Raw genomic sequence first — 23,636 nt, 5'->3', positions numbered from 1 at the left:
TCATACATTGGACAAGCTTTGGAGTGGTTACAAGGCCAAGATCTATTGTGATGGCTGAATTTGTTACAAGCCCTGGGCATATCATAAAGGAGTATCTGTATTTGAAGGTTTTCATCTTTCTGGTCATCTAATTCAGCTCCTTTCAGGGAGGTAATTTATTTTCTTCACTGTCGCCTTCAGTCACTAGGTTTAGAGATGAAATCAAGATGCATCAGCAGCCTTGAGCAGGGTGTCAATGCTACTTTGAATTTTCCTTCTCTTCTGTTTAATTGAATTTTCATTTGTATCTCTTCAGTTGTTTCCCCTGCAAGGCCTTTCCCCCCCCTTTCCCCCCTTTTCTCCACTCATCCATATAGATCCTACAAGCATTTCTGGCAAGCACCAGCTGCAGATATGAGTTCTTGGGCATCTTCTACTTTTAGAATGGCACCAAGATGCCCAAATGACACCAGTGCTTGTTCTGTGAAGCTGAAGTCTGCTTTTCAGAAAGACCAGTCTCTTTATTAAATCCACTGCCCTCTCAAAGACATATGATAAGACATGGAGGCTGCAGAGCGATGCAGGTGTCACTGCAGTGGACAAAAAGCTGTGTCTGGGTTTACAGCCTCTGTTTTGCTGGGTCAGCATAGCTAAACAGGACTTTGCAGTAGCATTAAAAAGTTATTTCAAGATTTTTCCTCTAGATTCCCCAAAAATTGCCCTCAGCTCTTGGCAGGCCAGCATTCCAAACACAGTCTAGCCACAACCTCTCCATTTCTGATTTGTTTGCCATCAGCATAATCTTTCTTTCAGCTTTGAGCCTGCTTTAGTAGACAAATTCACTAGGAGGGATCTGAGATGTAACCTGTGAAATCTCCCACTTGAACTGGTATCGCTTCCTCCAACCACTTCCTTTCATTGAGGAGACTAAACAGTTCCTGTCTGTGGTTGAGGATGGTCTCTCTCACACTGGAAATCTTCAGTACAGGAAAACATACCAACTTCTCCATCCAAACTCGGGTACAAAGGCTAGAAAAGATACAGTTCCTCACAGAGATTCACCAGTCATACTTACTACTCCAGCTGAAAGTGATAAAAGCTCTTCTGTGCAGAGAAGTGATTAAAAGAAGCAAAAGAAAATTTCAGACAAAATTATCAGTCCATTGGAGAAAGTTCTTTAATGCAAAAACTATCTGCAGTTGAGTGATACACAATTCATATAACAATTTAAATACTCGTGTTTTTAAGTCGTTTACGAGTAAACCATGCAGAACACTGAGGAATATATAATCCAACAGAAATCTGCATTAGGACAGAGATGGACAAAATGACCTTTCCATGATCTACTCCATCACTCACTAGTATAATTTCTGCTTGTAATTCATTATTCTGAAGTTGTTTACTGTTTTGTCTATGACAAGGACAACTTCCATCAATGAGTTCTTGAATGTGGAATTCCTGGCTCATTATCAGAGGAAACCGAGATTCTCATTTGAATATTCACCTTTCTTGCTCTCACGGTACTTGATCCATCACTGAAAAGTTGACATTGTCTTTGGCACTGATGCTCTGTCAATCTGACATAACCTGAGAGATATTCAGGGTATGTTTTGCTACTTAGTGCAAAACTACAGCACTTCGGTCATTAATAATTAAGTGTGAGTTTGCAACTGGATATAAGATCTGCTTCTGTACCTCTGTACGCTTGCATTTATTTTTACACTCGTCACACTGCTGGTGGATATTTACTGCAGGGGCTTTGGGCAAATGGTTCAGTGTCTCTCCACTTACAGTGAGGAGCACTACTCACAGTAATATGTATTAAGGAGGTCTTCTAGGAGAGAATAAATCAGAAATTAAAGAAAGCTTGCTTGTAACTGAACTTGAAACAGTTTCTCTCCTTTTCCCCTGTGTTTTGATGTTGGTTATGGAAGGATGTATTTTAAAAAGGAAAAGCACATTCTATCATTATATCTTTTAGCTTGTAGAGTTTTGAGTCCTGCTTCTTCAGCCTCATTTAGGAAGTTAGTCTTTGAGTCTTACCATGAAAAGAGAGCTTGCTAGAATGTTTCTTGTTGACAATCTCTTATGGTCACATCCTACAATGTGAATGGGGGGGTTGCCATTTTTGCTGCCAGCTTTTGCCCTTCTTAATAGCTCTGACAGCTCTGATCCTCTTACTCTTGGCACTTGCTTTGAGCAAGGTTCACATAAAGATGTTGGTGTCCAGTCCAGGCATTGTTGTATCAAGCTGCTGTCAGTCTTCTGGATGACTGCTTAGCAAACAACCTTGTTTTGTTATCCAGAGCCTGAATGTGATCATGATTGCTTGTTTGACTCTTTCTTCAAAAGATTAAGCTCTGTCCCTCTCAGCCTCTTTTTCACTATCTGCACTAAGTTCTTGTCTTGCCTGGTGGTGTTAAACATCTGCCAGGCTGGCCATTTCTCTCCTGCATGTTTGTAAGTGATGTAGCAAGTAAACAAAGCAAGCATTTAGGGCCTTATTTTCTATGTCCTTAGGGGATAATGCAGGAACACGGTTGAAGCCAGCATGTTACTACTGCAAAAGGCAATGGGAGCAGTGAATTGTTCAAATTCAGAAGCAAGTGGGGCTTCAAAGAATGCTAAACAGCCTGGTGTACTTTCTTAGTTTTTCCTAAGTTCCTTAACATATAGCATCTTCTATTGGGGAAAAAGGTGTTTAAGTGAAAAGCCTTCTCATAAGGAAAAGAGGAAATACAAAACTTACAGAGGGAAGGGATAGGGCAGCTTCTTTCTGGAGCTTTTGAGAAGCTATGAATGTCACAAATATCTTTCACAAGGAAGACTTTCTAGCCTGGTTTATTTACAGTAAGAGCACAAAGGGTGTCCTAATGAAGCTGTGAATTGGTGAGCCCTTGTGAGGCCGGAAGAGCACTGGGGTAGCTCGCTGTCTAAATGGGAGATGGGTGAAGATGCAATTCTGTATCTCCTTTTAAAAGGCAGCAGTGATCTATGAAAACCACCCTGAATACCACGGTTAGGGTAAACACATCAATGACAGGCTTTTAATGCAGGCTTCAAAATTTGCTCCCAGTAACATACAATTTGAAACTGTTGTCCAGCACTCCTGTAATCAGGATTCTGTAACATTTTGGCACCTCAAGAGGGAAAGTTACCTTATAAATTACAAAGACTGTGTCTAAGGCTGAGGGAAAATAGAAGAGAGAAATCTCCAAAGCCCAGGACGACTAAAGCTTGTTACAAAACCAGAGCGATCATTCTAGTGTGAAGCGAACTTGAGCTTTGCATTAAAAATGTAAATGTGATTGAAATAGCATAACCAGATTAAATGGATTTGACCTCTAGAAGCATGAAAGATGGTCTAAATACAGTGAAACAGCAACAAATGGCTGCACTTGCCTTTTCATTGTGTTATGCATCACAGGAAATTTAAACAACACAGAAATTTCAAGCCAGTAAGAGATTTGCATTTCTTTTACAAGAACTCATAGAGCAAATAAGGCTGGTTTGGGAAAAAAAAACCACCCATCATTTAAATGCCTAAAGGTACAGAAGAACTTAGAAACTGCTTTTCAATCTTGAATGTGACCGATTTACCCTCAAAAATTAAGCCCTGGCACACAGAACTAGTCAGGAGTGACTGAATCCTTTAATACAAGCCCACATCTCAACCTTCAGTACATGGCTGCCTTAAGGGAGCATTTGACAGACATTTCTTTCTGGGTTTTTGGGATATTTTTTTGAGTTACGTTAACTCATATCAGTACCCCAGTCTGGTTCACTGCACTGCCATATATCACCATACAAGTGCTACAATATCACCACAGCTGGCAGGGACAGACATCGCCAACAAAACAAGATGTTAGTCAAACCCTAGCTTAGGATTTCAGAAGGCTGCAAGTAAAATGCAGTATGGAATAAATCTAAGAAGACAACACGCAGAAGCAAAGAAACAAACCAAAGTGGTGTGAAGGGCATTTAGGAATGATAACCAAACAGTCCCAGCGAAGCCTGGCTTTTTATGCACTTGCAGGGTAAATTCTGCTAAGTGCAACACTGTTCTTCTGGTTTCCACTTGGAGAGGTAAATCTTTAGTCAACATTGCCATTAGGAACACTGAGTAAGAAGAATAATTTGGATTTTCTCATCATAAAATCATTGAATAACTTGGGGTAGAGGTCCCTGTCTAGAGCTACAATTAAACCTGCTCTTCCTAAAACCAGTGTTATTTTCCTTCTCCTTATACAAGTAATATGGCAAAGAACTGTAACTGAAATAAATTTGAAAGCTGGTACCTGAGAGCTCCTGTGGCAAAAGAGAAATGCATGTGCCAGGAAAAAGCCCACAACACAAGAATAATTTTTTCCCCTGATCTTTTGTTTTCCAAAAGGAGTAAGAAACAGAATGATATTTGGACAATGGTTAGATACACAGAGTGGGATTAAAAGTGGGTGGCAATCAGCACAAGCAGAAATGATGTGGTCTTCAGCAAGGCTCAGGTGTTAACCCAATTCTGTTCAACCCCGTTGATGTTGATGTGCACAGTATTGGAAAACTCACTTGTTCTGGGGTTTGGGGTCTGAGCATGAATGAAACGTGAGCTACCTCCTAAACTTAATCACATGCAGATTAGGTGCAGCTCTAATTTGGAAGCCCTGTAAATCCTGTGGCCTCAGTGCAGCAGTGCTGAGCTGTACAGTCCTCACACAGCTGCGGGGCTGCTGGAAACCCACAGCGGAGAGTTAAGCACAGAGTGAGTCTTCAGGAGGATCTGCTGAGTGAGGAGGATTCTCCTGGAGAACAGACTGAGCAGGATGTGTCTGAGAGCTTCAGACAGGCTCTGTGCTGCACCAGTGTGCACCTAAGTTAGTGAGGGAGCCACTAAAAATGTGATGATCCTGGTTATTTTAAAAATCTCAGTATATTTATCCAGTGACTTCAGAATTTAAATACACCACTTCAGCTGGGTTTGTATCATTGTTCTAGACACTTTGTAAGAACTTTTTTTCCAATTTTTTACTGGAAACTCCAAAAACCTATTTTAAAGACCATGAAGTAGTAGTAAATAAAATCAGAATTTAAATTTAATCCTGTATACTGTGTACCTATTTATGCCAGAAGGCCTCACCTATTTGTTTGATCACAGATGGGGAAATTAGTACTATTTGATCTCACTGATCAGAACTAAAAATACCCGTGTAATAATTTTCATGCTCTGTCATGTAGGAAAAAGATCTATAATTTGTTCAGCTAAATATGAATTTAAAATAAAGAGATTTATTGAAAGTATCAGTAAACATAAGTAGTACATAAATAAAAACTTACATAGAAAAATAAAGGCTGGATTCTGAATTATTTACTGAACCATATTAAAATTACTAATCACTGTCTTTTTACCATTTATGAGCTCTCTTAGTGTTTCTTTCCTCTTCACATTTGTTGTTGTTGAATGCTTTTAATAATTAGCTGTGCTGAAAGACACTGAACAGACAACACAATCACCACAGAAGATACCAAGATTTTGATTTGCTATCAGAACCTGGATTCCCCAGTGCCAACACTGGCTTTCTTCTGTCCTGCACATCCCAGCTCACTGCAGAGATAAGATCTGCCTGGTCCCAGCAACACGCTTCCAAGGGAATTCTTATTGAGCACAAGGCTTTTGCCAGGATGGAGGTATTGGGGGCCCTTCCTCTTTTCTAATGTGACCGTGATGCCATCAGTCAGTGCTGGAGAAACGCCAACCCTGGAGCTGGGATTTGGCACCACACTCTCCTGTTCAGTGTTTCACAAGGGCTCAGGGCACGCAGAGAGATAACAGACCATGACCATCAGCTCATGTATCTACCATTCAAACATCTTAAATGCACACACTGAGCAGCATCAGGTTTCCAGTTGAAGAACTGGCTGGACAGAAACCAACAGCAACAAGTTGATAGAGCACCGTGGCTTTTTTCCTGAGCTGTAAAAGCAGGAGGATATAAATTTATCATCCGCTAAATTGAGGAAAACAAGGGCATGCTTCTAGGAGCTTTCTGCTTTATTAAGTAAACATCTCCTCATTCATGTGGAAAATTTTTTCCAATTTGGCTAAATAATTAATTACTAAAGAGTGACTGCTGATTAATGAACACTATGATGACTTTCTAAGGTGTATGTTCATCCTGACAATTTTCTTTAATCCCAGTGATTTGTGCTGGTGTTCCTGACAAAATGTGATGATAAAGGCTCTGCAGTGTCTGTGGTGATACAGATATTCCAATGATACAAATCTGCCCATTTTAGAACTTACAAGATTTGAGACGGGGTCCCCACCTAACCTTGGGAAGGAGCATCTATCACCTGGGCATCAGTGCACCAGCTTGGCAATGACTGATTGATTTCTCATTCTCCCAAGGGCACTGTAGTGAGAGCTCTCCTTGGCCAGTGGAGAGAGCTGGTTTATTTTCAACAAGCTAAACCACTCTATAACCACCCCTGCTGTAACACCCTTTCACATTGCTTATGGATGTAAAGAGGCTGTGAGTAAATAAAAACAGATTCTCAAAATGCACTGAATCAAATACTCAGTTCTGCACTACTTAAGAAGCCAAGCTGATTGTGTTACATTTAAAACTCATTATGAGGATGGTATTTCTCTCCTGTGGATGAAGCTGAGCAGAAACCTTCATGCTGTGGAGGAGCACGTGCCCTGCCATGCCAACCATTTAGAAGCACAGGAGAGGATGACAAATTAACATAGCCTTAGCTATTGCAGTCTGAAATTAGGGCATGCAGATCCACATTGTGGTGCCCTGGAAGTAATTTTAAGATCTCAACATGGATTTTGGAGAGACCCAGAGCTGGTCTGCACCAGTTCCACACAAAATTCCTCCAGAAATGTATGCATGGGACTATTTCATTGCAAGACATCAAAATGAGATATTCTCCCTCTGCTTTAAAGGCGGGATCTGGATTATAGCAAGGTCCAGCTGTAATAAATAAGGAGAAGTGTACTGGCAGTGGGGAAACATCTCCATATCACTCTTAGATAGCACACACAACAGCTCTAGAAATCCACCTACAAAACTTCTCATTTGGTATCTATATAATTCTGCTTAATGTCCATTTTTTGCACTTAGCCTTTCCTATACACTTTTACTTAATGACTTAAAACTGGAGCTACTAACTCCAATCAGCTCTAAGAGAGTGAGAATAAACCACCCAATTCTGCTAGGAGGTAGTACACATTTTTATCGTTTAAGTGATATTTTCCTCAATAGAGGCCATTTTCATCTTATTCCCTTCTGTAATGATTTCCAGCTGATGCAGAAATACTCCAAGTCTTCTACCAGACTGTTATGGTGTGTACAAGTTGCTGTTGATTATGCTCTTGTAGACAAGAGAATTTAATACAAGTCTGAAGTTGCTGGAATCTCAAAGCATGAGTCACTGCTCTGTCTTTCAGACTGTTTTAAACACTTGGGGGATTATGTTTCAGAGGAGGGACGTGCACAGAGACAAAATGTCCATTGCCATCCTCCCTGCCAAGGTGTAAGACTGGGGTAACGAATTCTCTAAAGAGGAATATTTCTCTTGGACAAGTGAAAGGCTGCTGAACCACTCAACTGAACACATCCCTCATGGCCTCCCAGTGGAAACATGGATCTCCCCATTTCTACACTATGTAGCCTGACACATGCCAAAGAAAATACAATCCCTTTCCTTGTTATCAAATCCTATATTTCCTACCTGTATTGGATCCTGCTTCTGCTGAAACCTGCTCCCAGTTTTCCTGGAACACCTCAATCCTAAACAGTCAGTCAAGAGTTCTGGGCTCTGTCAGAGATCACACCTCAAAGCACTTACTAGGATCAGCATCTCCCAACCTTTTCCCATAAGCAACTCTTGCAATGAACCAGCAGAACTTTTGCTGAAAGACTGCACAAATTATCCTGTAACAAATAGAACAGATGAGAAATTGTCTTTGGCTCCTGAGGACACAAGACCCCACAGATGGGCCTGATGGGGAGAGGGGGATTATTAACAGCTATGGTCCACACTCAGGACTAATTGCAAGAGGACCCTGTGTTACCCATCCCTCTTGTCTCCCTTGAAAGCTGGTGTATTCCAGCTCCTTTAAGTTTACAGATTTTATACTCAGATGAAAGGCTTGCTGATGAACTGAAATAATTTTTGGTGACCAAGTAAAGCAGAACATGCCCAAGAATAAAGAAAAACAAAGTAATTCCATCTCTGCCAGTCCTTCCCTTTCAATGTTAAAAACTTTATTGATTAGCAATTAGAAAATAGGTGTGATGTCAGCTTACTACACAGTTTCCTGAGCTCCCTTCTGAGGGCATTCCTCAGTTCTTTCTCAATGTGAAAGCTGGGGACAGAAAGAAATTTGTTTGTAAGTTAAGAAATGCCTCCATCAAGAGTTTTATTCTAATATCACAGTAAGTACACAATAATTGAGTCTTGGATTAAATTTTTTTTTTCTTCTTCTTTTCCCAGCACTAGAAAACCATCAGTTCCTTTGCTTTGTGTTACTCAGTAACATTTTTCAGTCTTTTGCCTTTTCTGATTTCAGGCAGATTCTTAAGAGATCTTATAATCAGGACTGTAATCCTCCAACCTCCCTTACATCTGTCATTTTCCTGAATGGTCTTAAAAATAAAATGAGAATGAGTAAATTAATGGTTATGGGGGATTTTTACATTAGGCAGAGCATTTCTTCAGCATTAGAAAATCATTAGTATTTCCCTCTATGAATAAAAGAAAAAAAAAATCAAGGCAAGAAAAAGGGCTGTAGGTTTAATGTGACAATGCCTTCCAGATACTTTTATTTCCTGGCTTTGGTTTTGTGAATGAAACTTAGCAACATCTAGTATCCCACCAACATCTGAAATTCATCACATCTCATAAAACCTACAGATTGAACAGATTATCATCTTCAGTGTAGGAAGAACTTGGCCCAAAGTCCAGTGAGCTCAAAGAGAGGATTTGGGGTCAGTAGCACTCAAATTGACTTGAAATAAGTGAGGCTGCTGGTTTCAATATCACCAATGCTAAAAGGTATCAGGCTTCAAAAGTAATCAAGCAATTGAGATGTATTTGGTTTCCTCACCTTCATTTTGGGAATACTCAGTTTTTGAGTACTCAGGCTAGAATAAGGTAATTTATTTTTTAACTTTTCTCTGAAGTGAGGAGAGCTGGAAGTTTTCTTTCAAAAACAAAATACACATTCAAGCAAAGACCACCTGAAACCAGAACTGATCCAGTCATCAAGTGAGTCCAGGCTCCACAGAAATAATTTCAGGCTCTACACAAATCCCCAAATACCAGATTTGCAATAGCACCAGGAAAAGGAACTAGACTCCTAAACATCCTGGCCACTTGAATTTGAGGTTTTGGCAATTCTCACCTGCTGGAACTCGTCTTTAAACCAATGTAATAAATAAAGGACCAAATCCCATCTTTCACACTCAGCTGCAGTCAGGGTGTAACCATGGACTTCAGAGTGTAGAGGATGGGGCTGTCTGTGCACTGTGTATGGCTGCTGCCTCACTGGAAAAGATTTTTGCCTTCCTCACTATCTGAGCAAGAGTTTGTAAAACTGAACTCTTGGACCCTGCACTTGCATCATGCTTTCTGGCTTCAACACTCATTTGTGATTTTGTATCCTGCAGATCCAGGAGAAACCATGGGAGCTTGATCCTTGCAGAAGCAGGCTGTGACTCTGAAAGGGGACTGAAGAAAACGAGATCATTATGAGTATGTGAGACACTCCTGACTGCTCTTACTCTCCAACAACCTGCTTCTGCCTTGGCCATCAGTGAAGCCCTTTTTAATTTCACTTTTCTCTTGACCAGACCAAACAGAAGAGTCAACACCGTGCCCTGACCTCCATTATTTGTCTCTTTTTCATTCTTCACCCATTTTGATTATCATCCCCATATTCCTCAGGTAAGCACTCTGGAGAACTCACATCAGGTATGAAGTTGTATTCCAGACAAATGGGAAAGGACAGACTGAAGAGGAAAACCACAACCTTCTTTAATTTGTTACCTAATTCATTTGTCAGTCTAATGTCTCTTGCAACCTCTGGGTTAGCCAAGCCATAAAACAAAACAGATCCCTGGTTACATTTGTGCAGCAGATTTGTCTCTTTCTTCTGAGCTCATTAAAACAACTGCTTTCATCTCATTAGATTGCTAAAACATTTCCAACAGGACTAGATGTGTCATGTCAGAATATGACAGGCAAATTTCTTTTAACGTTTTAAAACTGGGTTGGAAGAGGAGAAGCTATGCAGTTCACTGTTGTCACTGAAAGATATTTTTACTTTTATGAGTCCCTAAAACAAGAAACAAATTAAAAACTGTCAAGGAAAAAGAAAAAACACAAATCCTAAATGTATTCCATCTTGCCTCCTAACATTGTTACTGCTTTTCTCCGAAATCTCTCTCAGTCTAATAACAAGAACCTTAAATATAAAAGAAGGAACTATGGTTGTTAATGTTTTGGCACAATTAAAAATCCAAGAGGAAGGAAATAAATGCTGAAAACATGATTACCATTTGCAACTACAAGCCGCAATGAACAGCCTTACTCTCCTTTGTTCCAAGCTCTTCTTCTTGCCTGTTTCAGGGGCAATCTCTCTGTGTTGTGCCACTGCAAAATGTAGAACATGACACCAACAGCACCCAGAGATGCAAGAAAGCATCTGTGGAGGTGGGGAAAGAAGTTGCTGTGAGGGGAGAGCCCCCTCCTACAGTAGCCTCCACTGGGATGATCTCTGATACCCCGGCAGGAGATCCTGCCTTGCTACGGTGAGCAGTGCACTGCCCAGCTGCCATCCCAACATCCCAGAGCTGCCCCAGCAGGCAGATTGGTACTGCTTTCACTGCAGGTTCCACTGCCAAAACAGCCCAACCAGAGCCTCCTTCCTGTCAGGGTCCATGTGCCACAGGCACGGTGCCAAATCCACACCCATGGCAGAGTGTGCTGGGGCAGGTCTTGGGAGAATGACACAACTTCATCAGGAAGGCTGCAGCTCTTTCCTCTGCTTATTGAAACCCAGCTCAAATGCTGCCCAGGTGCAGCCTGCCACTGCCCTACTTTGGGCTTTAAATCACAGAAATCCTGGAAAATAGCAGGAGACAAGAATGAGGATGGCTCAGCCTGACCTGGTGCTCTAGTGAGATTCGTGCCTCTGGGATGCCAGCTCACACCACGATCAAACAGTTCCCAGATGGAAGCAGAGCCAAGTGGGGCTGTGCACCCAGTGCCAGAGGGCAGAAGAGCTGTGCTGGGGAGTGGGACAGACCATGAAGACACAGTTTGCAGCCCTGTCCCTGGGAAGATGCTGCAGAGGCAAAACAACTCTGCGCTGTTAGCCCCTGTGGGGTGAAGTATTCCTGGGGGAAGGGGCTGCAAGTGTGAAATCACTATGGATTTGAGACACAGACACGCAGCAAAGAGCACTGAAGTGGGTGTTCACAACACATCATTTCATTTCAATGGCATTTGGCATCAAATTGCTGTAAAACCAGTGGGTGGGGATTGCTTCTCACTGAAGAAGTTCATTAGATTATAAGTAATTTGGTTACATAGAGAGCAAGTAGAACCTGAGGCTGTTTTGAGGGGCTTTTTGAAAAAGGTTAGAACAATATATCAGTCGGCTGTTGGGACTGATGGCTGTTGGGGAGAAGATATAGATATTTGAAGATAAACACTGTACACTAGTGTATTTTTCTCCTGATTGTATATTTCCATCCTTCTCATATTTAACATAAAAAACATTTTGTAAAAATGACTGGCACAGCAGAGAAACCTGTCAACTGAGTTACTGCCAACACTTCTGGTGAAGAGGCACATAGCTGCTCTCGAGGACATGCAGGGCTGGAAGCTCTGGCATCTTGTGAAAGCTAGCTGGACCCAGTTCTCTGCGCCCAGCTCAGCAGGGGACAGAAGCTGCTGCTTCTGCAAAAGCAAAATCCAAAACCAAAACCCACGCCACAAGATTTTTCCTGTTACCAGAGAAAGCCACATCTCCTCTGGAATGCCACACCTATTGCTATCCCCTCGTTTGGGAAGGTGAAATGTTGCCCTGGCTCACCAACGAGAACGGTGGCTGCTGAGTAGGTGGCAGGACCTTGTTTTTGAAGCCATGCCAGCTAACTCAGCCTCTCTGCGTAAGCACGATTAAACACTGAATTCCCTGGAAGCCTTGTGCTGATGGCAGCGGATGGTGTCCCCACCTGAGCATCCAACCCTGCTCACCACTGGATCGTTGCAGGGATTTAAGTGTCCTGCGAAGCAGTAAGAGATGGAGATATGCTCAGTGTCCTGCTCTGCTGGGGCTTTTGATGAACAAGCATATTCATCAGAGTTTTAAGAATCCACAAAAATATCCTAGAATAACATCAGTCTCGATTTCATGCTACAATCCAGGTATTCCAGAAAAGACTATTGTAAATTCCAAATTCTGCATATGCTCGACATTTACTTGACTAGATAAGATCTAAAAAATGTTAACATCCACTGTACTCCTACATCATTAATTTACTGAGATAGGGTGGTGTGAGCAGATTAATTTCTCTTGTCCAGTAACTCTCACCTTCTAGCTTGGATTTTAATGGAAAGCCCCAGCTTTGCTTGGTTACAGATGGTTTTTAGATTTGGCTGAATGAAAACAGAATCTGGACGCAGCCTGATTCTGAATGCTGTGGCACACTCTGGAGTCTCATTGGCTTGCATGGCACAACCATGCCTTTCAGAATTGTTCCTCTGACTAGCTTGGCTCTGACCCTTCATTTTGAGGCATGGGTAAAAGTATCTGGATTGCTGTGAAAAAACTGGTTGTGAAAAAATAGGGCAAAATTAATCAGCCAAGGTGGAGTAGTCAAAGTGCAAGGCTGAAGGGTGTCAAAACAACCATGAGTGGTAAGAAAAGTGTCTTTCCTAGCCTGTGCTGCCACTGTTTGAGATGTAGATTCCAGACTCCAGTTCCATCTCTCTGTCATTCACCAGTACCTCTTTTTTTGCTCGGTAACCCCCCCACTCACCAGCTAAAAGGTATCTTCAAATATTTCACTCAAAAAATCCTGAATTACATTTACAAATCCTTATCTACATCCTGGCTACACTCTCAAATTACTGTAATTTCTACTTCTGCTCCTGCTATCTAACATTTCAAGGATTAACTGGGCAGTGTGTAACCTCTTCTATTCCTATGTAACAATGTCTGCTCTCTGTTCCTTTGTCTTAACATTCCCCAATCTGTCTATAGATTCCTGTGCTTGTTTTCAAGGCAATATCCAAGTGTAAAGCTGCTTCAGCCATTCATGAGGATGAGATTTATTATCTAGAAGCACACCAATAATACAGTATTAAAAAAAAAATAGCACTCTTTCATCAAAATCTAATGAACATGCGATTTAATCTTTATTAAGAATTCATTAGGTTCTCAGCAAGGCTGTCTAATGGAGCTTGACCAGGTGAAATGCTAATGCCTACATTATATTTGAATTAATTTTTAGCAATGTTGGTTTCCCCTCGTTGTTCCCCGCACATCGCTCTCCCTGGCGCCCGCGGCTGCGCGGTTCTCTCCAGATGCTGCTGCCGTGCTCATAGCAACACCGCTGTCCCCACCCCAGCCTCCACACACTTCACTGGAGTTTCCACACTCACAGATGCCTCCCCATTTCCCACACTAGAAGCCCATCCACCATAGCAGCTTCCTTGACGTTTTCATATTAGGTACAAAGCTGCAAGCCTAGCATGCCTTACTTTGAGTAGTTGTAATGAAATGCATGTATATATATACATATATATACATATATATATATATACATCCACAAAACGGGTATAATTCAGTCCTCAATATACCAATCTAGTCCAACAAACAGGTTATTATCTTGATATGATTTGCTTCAAAAAACAAGAGCTCTGCTCTTTGGAAAACAAGATTGTAGGCTTTTTGTGTAGCCAGTGTGGTCACTGCCTGCCCTCCTGCCTATGGGCTCTACATGTGCATTGTGCTGTTGTAGTTCCCACAGCCTCTCCCTTTAACCAAAACCCATCACCTGCCATTCCAGCATGCTTCTGCAGAAGCAATTCCTAGAGATTAAATTATTTATTGGTGTTCATCTGCAGCGACATGTCTCCTCATCCACGTTCTGCACACAAACAAGAGCAAATCAAACCTACCCCACCCCAGATCCAAATCGAACTATGGGGGAAAAGCCCTCTTTCAAACAGTAAAAGGAGACAATGAGAGCCTCTACAGAAGTAGGGTACACAAACGTCAGTGGGGAAAGCCACGGATACCACTGTGCACTGGAGGCAAATCTCCTCACAGTGAGACCTCCCAGCCCCGCAGCGCCTTGGGAAAAGCATTGCCTCAGGCGGGGATGATGGTTTCATTGAACCCCCGAGGGGTGGGCACAGCGGCCACGGAGTTGATACAGAAATATCCAGGTCACCCGCTAAGCCACCCTGCCTGGAGAGGAGCTGGGCTGAAGGCCCAGATCTGCCCCAGTGGTGCACGCACATGCACGCGCACATGCACACCCACATTCACACACACACGCGCACACTCTCACTCTCTCACACACAGGCACACACTCACACACACGCATTCACACACACGCTCACACACACACGCACAGGCGGGGCGGCTACGGGAGCTCAGGGCTGCAGCTTGCGAGGGGCACGGGCCGCTTTGCTGGTTCGGGGGCCCCTTTGGCTTCTCCGCGGCCCCTCCGGAGGCAGCGGAGCGCGGTGCCGAGGGGCCCCGCGGGCGCTGTCCAGCTCCAGCCGCTGAACGCCGCGCCGGGACCCGCCCGTCGGCCCGCGCGGCCCCGGAGCCCCGCGCCGGGACCCGCACCCCGCTCCCCGCGCCCCATCCACACCCATCTCTCAGCCTCTTCCCCTCGCTAAGCAATCCCGGTCCCGGGAGGGGGGGCCCTCCCAGCCACAGATCTCTCCGCAACCACCAGCATCGCAAAGCGGCAACCGCTCCCAGCTGAAATCCAGACCCTGAACCAGCGCCCAGGCTCGTTCCGTGATGGCGCCCGCCTCCAACCAGCCCGTCATGTTTGTAGCGGTGGGAGGACGGGATATTTAATTGTATTTTAATTTTTGAAAAAAAAAAAAAATGGATGGGGGGAGAATAGTCGCACCACGAGTGTACCTCCACCTCCATCAGCCTTCTCCGCACCTGCTTTCCTACGGGGTGCATTTACACGAGCCACGGGGATGCTTGTAAGGGACCGTGCGGTGGGGCTTTTCACTGTTGTTTATTACACGGTTATATCTAATTAAACACAGAAAAAGGGTGTGGGAAGCCCCAGCGAGGAGCAGCGCCGAGTACCACAGGGAGACTCGGATCCCAGAGCAGAAGAGATTTGAATGAGTGGCCAAGCTCGTCGTTCATTAATTAAAAGAAGAAGGTACAAGCTCGATAAAAGGGGCTTTCAGCGACAGAGAGCCTTGGTTTCAATCCGCAGAGCCGGCAGATAACACCCCGACATTAAGCAGAAGTGACAGCGGTTGGCTGCACGGGGACATCTGCGCCGAGGGGGAAGGTGGGCTGCCGGCCTCCCCGCACCGCCGCCGGGGGCGAGGCCGCGGGGCGCCGCTTCAGCACCAGCGGGCCCTGGACAGCGCCGGGCGCGGCGGCGGCCCCGCCGCGCTGCCTGCGCGGTCCCCTCAGGTAAACATGGCGCCCGCGGCCCTCGCTCACCTCCGCGAGCCCCCGCCCCGCTCTCCCGCCCCGCACCGCCGCTCGCTCGCTCCCCCCGCGGGACTTACTTCATTTGCTTCACGATGGTGCTTTTCCCCGACTCTCCGGCTCCTGTTGGAAGAGAGATGAGGTGGGATAAGCGCGGGGAAAGAGGAGGAGGGGGGCGATGGGGGGACCGGCGGGTTCTCACCGAGCAGGAGTAGTTTCACGTCTTTGGCCGCGCTGATCCCGTCCTCCTTCAGGTTCTTCTCGATGGCCTTGCTCCGCTCCAGGGCGGCTCTTTCCTCAGCACTCAGGGTACATCCCATGGCGGCGATGAAAATTAAAAAAAAAAAAAAATTAAAAAAAAAAAAGGGGGGGGAGGGGGGATGCAGCCCCCGCCGCCTCGGCTGGCTCCCGCGGACAGAGAGGAGGCGGCGGCCGGGGGGCAATAAAAGAATTAAAGCAAATGGCCGTGAGGCTCCGGGTAGCGCAGCGCCTCCGCGGCGGGGCTCCCGGCTCCCTCTTGCCCCTCTCTCCCCGCGCCCGAGCGCTCAGTGCATCCAGCGGGGCTGCAGCGGGCACGGCGAGCTCTTCCCGGCCGGGAGGCGGAGGCGGAGGCGGGGGAGGAGGTGGAGGAGAAGGAGGAGGAAGCGGGTTGGCGGCGGGGGAGGGCGCGTCCCTCTCCCGTGCTCCCGACTGTCGCTGTCCCCTCCTCGGCGGGCGGCGGCGGAGCCGAATGGAGGCGCGGGAGCGGCGGCGGGCGGGCGGCAGGAGGGAGCGCGGGGGCGCGCCGGGCTGCGCGCTCCCGCCGGCCTCGCCCGTGACGCGCGCGGCTCGCGCATGCTCGGGCCCGCCCCGCCCGGGCCCGCGGGCAGCGGCCGCCCGCTCTGCACGGGCGGGGGCGCGGCCCCGGTGCCCGGCCCCTCGCCCCGGGCTCCCGCGCCTTTCCCCGGGAGGGACGCTCCGCGGCTTGGGCTGCTGCCCCCCGGCCCGGTGACTCCGAGCTGGGGTCTGCCTAGGTGGAGGGTCTAAAGGGGAAGCCATACGAGGAGCGGCCGAGGGCACTTGGAGAGGAGATTGAGGGCAGAGCTCATCGTGGGCTGCAGCTTCCTCGGGAGGGGCCGTGCAGGGGCAGCACCGATCTCTTCTTGCTGTGACAGGAGCCGAGGGAGCGGCTGGAGTCATGCCGGGGGGGGAATTAGGTTGGATATTAGGGAAAGGTTCTTACCCAGAGCGAGCTTGAGCACTGGAACTCCCCAGGGCAGTGATCACAGCACTAAGCCTGACGGATTTCAAGAAGCCTCAAGGCTCTCAGGTGGAACTCTTGGGAATGTCCTGCTCTAGGACATCATCAGCCCCTGTTCAGGTAGGGCTAGGAGTTGGACTCGGTGATCCTTGCAGGTCTCTTGTGTCTCAGGCCATCCCACAGTTCTGTGGTCTGGCCCGGCAGCGCAGAGCTGAGTGCTTGGGGATGTGACAGCGGTGTGTGTACGGGGGCACTGGGCTCCCCTGGGCACTGCCCCGGCCACTGTGGGAACCCTGGCTCCCCACGTGCCCTGAGCATCCCCCACAGCTCCTGCACCCACACCCTGTGCCTGCCCCCACCCCACAGTGCTGTGTTTGTGACCTGACCTGCAAGGAGCCCTTTGGGAGCTCCTCACGGCTCAGGCAATGTGAACACTTGCAATGTGAATCGTTTACATGCTCCATGCAAAGCATCAGGTTTCACCACCATGTTGGATTATGTTTTCCATCAGTGTAATTAACGGAAGGTTTGGGTTTTTTGTGTTGCAGTGTGGTCACAGACCTCAGCAGATGACCTGCCTTCTTTTCATATCTATTCCATGACATCTAACAGTGATTTAAGAATTCTAGTGAATTAAAGTCCCACCATTTTCCTGGCAGGTTTTGCCATTTCACAAGGATGGAAAAGAGAGAAGAAAACAACTGTCGACAAGGAAAATAAAATAAATAGAACTTTGTTTAAAATGCTTTCCTACAGGCCCAGACAAGTTAAAATATACTCAACTTTAATCCATAACATTGATTGATATGTGACAATCTAGCTATAAAAAGATATAGAGAGGAAAGAAGTGTTGAGCACAGCAAGGTAAAATGCATCAAACTAAAATTAAGATAATCAAGGTTTGCTACCTGATCCATGGAAAGGACACCCACCATTTCAGTACACAAGAAATCTGCAAAGGGAGGTGTGGTTGTTCAGTAGATGTGAATGCTGAGGCTGCTGATTTTGCCCCCAAAAGCCACTCCACCTCTCTGCCAAAAAGCACCCAGCTACAGGAGGCTTGACAGGAACATCGCTGTGCTGTGGGAAGGAAATGCAGGGCTGCCCCACAGGCCTCGGGGAAGGCAGGGGGCTGCTGTTTGTGCTGTTGGGTGTGGGTGACCATGTCCTTACACTGTGTGCGTTTTCCACTTGGGACCTGATCGCTGCCTCCTCTGTGAGCATCTCACCTGCTGTCCTGAGTTCACCAGATCCCATATCCAGGACTATTTCCTTAGGGGTAGAAATGTAATTTCTAATAGCACTTAGAGTATTCTAAGCATGAAGTCACAGGCACTTTCCTTCCAGGCAACCATCATCTCCTCCCAGTGCTGTTTCCCATTTCTTCTTCCTCACAGAACATGCTCTTCCCATTTTCCCTCCTGACCTCTGAAACAAAAGGGAAAAACAGGATGTGGGTAACGAGGTAAAGAGGGGGTATGAAAGAAAAGCAGATAAAAGAAAGCAAAAGGTAATTTAGTGTATTCTACTATACATTTGTGAGCTAATAGGTACAATATATTTGAATTTTGGGTAATTTATTTCTGGAAGCTCAGGGAACTGAGATGGACAAGCAAACCTACAGCATGTCTTCAGCAGGGAATAAATGGAGATGGGTGTGGTTACAGAGCAGTTCCTGCTCTTTCATATTCGCACAAATCTCATGTGTAAAATCAATGGGATCAGAATTTCAATCAATAAGTTTCATTTCAATGGTTCTAGCTAGAGGGAATTACAAAAAGTCCTGTATAGAAAAAACACAACGAAGAAATCCAGAGGCAGCGTCCTCATGAGATAGCTGCATTTTCTTCCCATTTCCTCCAGCAGCTTGCCAGCCTTGGTCTCATATTGGGAAACTCTCCAAGGGTTTTACTAAGAGAATTAGTCTTTTATATCAGCCTCCGGCTACTCGTTATCTGACAAATTTGTAGCCTGGGTCTCCTGCCATGGAGAAAATTATTTCTCTTCTTCTTGACCAGTGTGGAGTCTGCAGTCATCCCTTTGTCCCATGATCATCCCCATTGCTACACAATAATCTGCTAATTTCTTTCTTAAGGGAAAATCAGAAATTGGCAAGTCTTCTCCTTGCTCTCTCAGCTCTCAGAAAAATTCAGGGGAGCAGCTGTGAAATTGAGCCATTTCTAAGCCACTTTTTTTCCTGCTGCTAACTGAGCAGAGCTGGTGGAAATGTTTCTTTCAAAATTTTCTTAGAGGGAAATTTAATTTTTTTAAAAAATCTGCTTATTCATGGCAGATGAATTTCAAGAACATGAAAGAAAAAAGGTTGCCTCCTCCACCAAACAAAATGCATTCCAGCCTACTTGGCTTTTGAGATAAATATATTGGGTTTTGTTGCTGAAAAAGATGTTTCCATTTTTCAGGAGCTGACAGGACTCCTCTTTTAATAAAAAGTGGTTGCTGGTAGTAACAACTTCAAATGAAAATAGGCTTCTTTTTTTCCCCCTTTGAAAATGAGAGAACCTCTCCATTAAAGGTGGAGAGGAGGCACTTTCTTTCTGGCTATCCCTGCAATTAAAGTATTTCATCAAGATACATAAAGAACTCGCTTGTTTCTGCTCAGACTGCTCTCTCCCAAACTTAAGAGTCAGCAGTGTATTTTAAGCAAAAGTCTTTATTCTCTTGTATCTGATCTGTGCCTCACCAAACCCAGCTTCTTTCTGCAACCAGTTTTCAAACATTGTGCTAGGAAAGTTAATCAGATAGTCATTTCTTTAAGAAGTGAAGGATGGTAACAGAACTGATGGATGCCATTGAAAAAGACTGTGCCAAAGTGGTAATGTGGGGTAGATGACAACTTTATGATCTCATGTGTGTTGTTTTATCCTGGCTGCTTCCAGACTGGGGAGGGATGAGCCTTCCAGAACACATCACCATCGTGGGCTCTGCTACCCAGCTCAAGGGTTTGTAGAGTGCTCTGCCTTTCTTCCTGGAATCACAGAACAGTTTGGGGTGGAAGGGACCTTTCAAAGGCATCTAGTCCAACCCCTCTGCAGTGAACAGGGAAAGATCCAACTGGGCCATGTTTCTCAGAGCCCTCCCCAGTCCTGCATTGAATGTTTCCAGGAATGGAGCATTCATCACCTCTCTGGGAACCTGCAGTGTTTCACCCCCCTCAAAATCAAACATTTCTTCCTTATATCTAATTTAAATCTACCCTCTTCTAGTGTAAAACATGACTTATTTTCTTATCACAACAGATCTTACTGAAATGTTTGTTCCCACAGCTTGCCAGGAGGTAGTAAAGAGGGGTGAGAAAACTGTTCCATGGGCCATGAGAAAGTCTCATAGCTACCACGACACTCCTACCACCACCACAGAGATTGCAATAGTATTGGAGGGAATACCACATAGGTTCCATCCCCATAATTAGTTGATATTGCAGGATCAGCACATCCTCAGAGAACTGGTGGATGGTATGAGGAGGGAGTGGGGCAAGCTCAGAATGATGTGACCATAGGAGGAAAGCTGCAAAGCTTTGCAGCTCATCTTTCACCTCCTACTTCAGGGTTGTTCTGTCCAATCTATAATCTTGTATTCCTTTGGTGTGGTTTTAATGCACATGCTAATGGAACAGCCACCAATCCCACGGAGAGATAGAGATACATTCTAGCAGATCTCACCATTAGGAAGTTTTGCCCAGATATTCAGCTTAATTTTTCATTCTTTAAATTGATGTCAATTACCCCCCAGCTAAACCTAGTTATGCAGTGGAAGACAGGTTTAAAATACTGCATGATCTCACTAAATTGGAGAAATGGACAGAAATCAATACAATGAGATGCAATAAGAACGCCCATAAAGGTTAAGTGGTTGATGGAGGAAGGATTAATGAAATGCACAGATACTAGGTTAAATTGCAAATATCCTTACTTCACTCTTACTCACTCCATACCCCACAAATATGTTCTACTCCAGCAAATCAAATGAGGAAGCACCTTAGAATTTGACTCACAATTTGGAGAAGTAGAGATGAGTATTAAGGGAAGACATGGTCTAAAATGGATTTATTGTGTGGAAAATTGGCTACAAGACAAGAATGAGACACCAAGAGTAAAAAAAAAAAAGTTATCTGTTGATAAGAATATGGTGTCAAGAAATAAGTTGGACAGCTTGATGAAGTCTAGAGAAATGCAGAAAAACCTACTTTTGTTGTTTTTCATGCCTGTCTGGATGAACAATGATAACTACCTGGGAGTCACTGACAGTTCCTGTCTTGAAATCGGAGGAAGTTTTTGGGCTAGGGCTTATGGGGCTAACACATTTGCATGGCAGAGAGATACAACAGCTTGTCTTCAAAGTACTTGGAACTAACCTTAGAAAGTTTTCTGTTCAGGTCTGTCATGCCACAGAGAGAAGAACGGGATGTATTCTGAGGAAAGTAACAAATGCCAGAGGGAAGATCTGCAGGGGAAGCTGAGGAGAACTGCATGTACCAGGGCTGGAGGAGGTCCTGGGGCTGGTTTGTCTACCAGTCCCAGAAGGCAGCAGCTGAATGAAAGCACTGCTCAGTACTGTGGTTCAAACCAATGATTTCCTGAGGATCCAAATCAGTTCCTGCACGATGAAGTTTTTTTAATTATAAAAGTAGAGAATTATACTACACATTGTTAAAAGAAATGTATTGTGTGGCCTGAAACAGGACATTACCTAAGTTTGCAGTGGGTCCCAAGTTATGATTTCCCAAAGTGAGAAGGAACTTGTCAATAGCCCTTAATGTGGTGTGAGCTTCTCTCTTTTTTTCTGCAATAACTTTCAGCTCCCAGCTCTAAGGAATCTTTGCAGTGTCAATGTTTTCCATTTTCTAGTGTTTCAGGCACACATGGTGGTTAAAAGACTGGTAGGCCTACAAAAAAAATCAGAAGTGAAATTATTAACTCTTTTGCTGCTGATCATTGAGAGGAAATCAGTACAGATTCCCTCAAGGGTATTTTCATTGCTGGGGACAGGTTTACATAATGATGGGATATTTTCTGCCCCTTCAGCTGATCCAGTTTCTGCCTGTATGATAGTGCAGATATTCATCCTTTGATGGTGATGGGAGAATCTAATGGAACAGGACTGAAAGCGGGGAAGAAGCAGACATCTATCCACTTTCCCCAGTAAGAAACATGTAACAGCATGTGTAATTCAGCAGGTGCACCAGTAACAAAGCCACAAAACTGAAGCTATGCACTATTGTCCTTCAGGCAAGGGTGAAATGGTGCCAAAAATGAGACAGAGAAGCTGTCCCTGGCTTGGAATTTTGATGACAACAAGGATCCGTCAGCCCTTTACTATTCCTATTTTCACAACATCAAGGGTGATGATTTAGTAGGAATCAAATTATTCCAGCCACAATTCAGGAGTGCTGGTTAGAGGCAAGGTCTTGATTACTCTATGTAGGAAAATCAGTCATTGCTTGGTCTTGGTGAAACTGAGCTTAACCTTCTGCATTAAGCATTCAAGCTCAGACATACAACTGATTGCACACAAGTGTCATTTCATTCAGATACTGTCATCAGATGCAAGACTTGGATAGAAAATTAAAGCAGCTCCATTTACAGCACTTCAGGGGCATTCCTGTTTTTATACAAATGCTATCCAGAAACCTTGCAGCTCTTATGCACACAAGTAATCCTGATGAGTGATCTTATTGAGGAATGCTAATTCAGTCTCTGAAAATATCATTGTATACTTATAAGATTCACAGCTCTCAGAAGCTAGCTCCAAATACAAAAATTTTTAAACAGAATTATCATTGTTTTTATATCAGAAATATCTGTTAAAATATTGGAAGAAGCATCGGCTCTACCAAATGTTGTTTCAATGTTATGTAGTGCTTCCTGATTCTAAGTATGATGTGATTCAAAAAAGCTGGCTTTAGCTGACAGAGGCTGTAATCAGTGGGGGAAAAGAGACACTCCTCTGGAGGATGAATAACAGGAATCATCTCACCTCTGATTTTGAAGACAGCCTACAGGCTGGCTGTCCTTGGCTGAAGCTAACCTTCGTGAGCATCCCTCACAATGCCCTAAGACAAGGACTTGCTTTCACAGGGAGGGGATGTGGGAGAGCAAATTCTGCACCTGCAAAACAGGCAGTGGTATTCTGAGAAGGTCATGTTGGAGGAAATGACATCTCGGGCAAGAATGAAACAGTACCTGAAGCAAACTCTCTATTTGGAGGATCAGTGCATTCACTTAATATCAAAATATTGGCTGGATACTAAACCTGATCCAGGTTCAAAAAGCAGAAGAAAACAGTCCTGTAGAAAAGATCCATCAAAGGTTATTAAATACAGAAAATTACTGCCTCTGGCTAAAGCTGTCCCCAGGTGACAGACTGTCAGGAGCATGAGTGCAGGAGGAGAGGCTGCAGTGCTCTACCCCTCCTAGTGCAGCCTCCACTGGCCTTGGAGAGAACCAAGGAGGTTGGGCTGGGCAGTCTGCTGTGGTGTGCCATCCTTGCCCACTGAGTTTGGCTGTGGCCAGCAAATACCATGAAAATTGCCAAGAGCAGGGTATCGTCCTGGGAGCTGCTGTTGGTGCTTTCTCATGGCTTCACCAGGCAGCAGTGAAACTCCCCTTGACTTCAGCGATGTCAGAAACTGAGCATCTGGCCAGCTCAAGAGACTTCTACATTAATGACTAAAAT

At 44.9% G+C, this 23,636-nt stretch overlaps 1 protein-coding gene across 2 annotated transcripts in view; it reads right to left on the bottom strand.

The window, feature by feature from the left end:
• GNAO1 (G protein subunit alpha o1) overlaps positions 1-16,224 on the bottom strand; it is a 139,905-nt gene extending 123,681 nt beyond the window's left edge. Inside the window, exons 1-2 of one of the 2 annotated variants that reach the window (XM_021535225.2) lie at positions 15,906-16,224; positions 15,784-15,826 (exon numbers count right to left, since the gene is read on the bottom strand). In XM_021535225.2, coding sequence (XP_021390900.1) covers positions 15,784-15,826; positions 15,906-16,023 — 161 coding nt within the window. In that variant the 5' untranslated portion in view covers positions 16,024-16,224. The remainder of the gene's footprint in view (positions 1-15,783; positions 15,827-15,905) is intronic. The other variant, XM_021535224.3, reaches the window with a different exon arrangement.
• Between the last annotated feature and the right edge of the window lie 7,412 nt (positions 16,225-23,636).

Source organism: Lonchura striata, chromosome 13 (assembly GCF_046129695.1).
Source record: "Lonchura striata isolate bLonStr1 chromosome 13, bLonStr1.mat, whole genome shotgun sequence".
NCBI classification, from domain to species: Eukaryota; Metazoa; Chordata; class Aves; order Passeriformes; family Estrildidae; genus Lonchura; species Lonchura striata.
The sequence above is the reverse complement of the archived record's forward strand: the minus strand, read 5'-3'. Positions and strand labels throughout refer to the sequence as shown.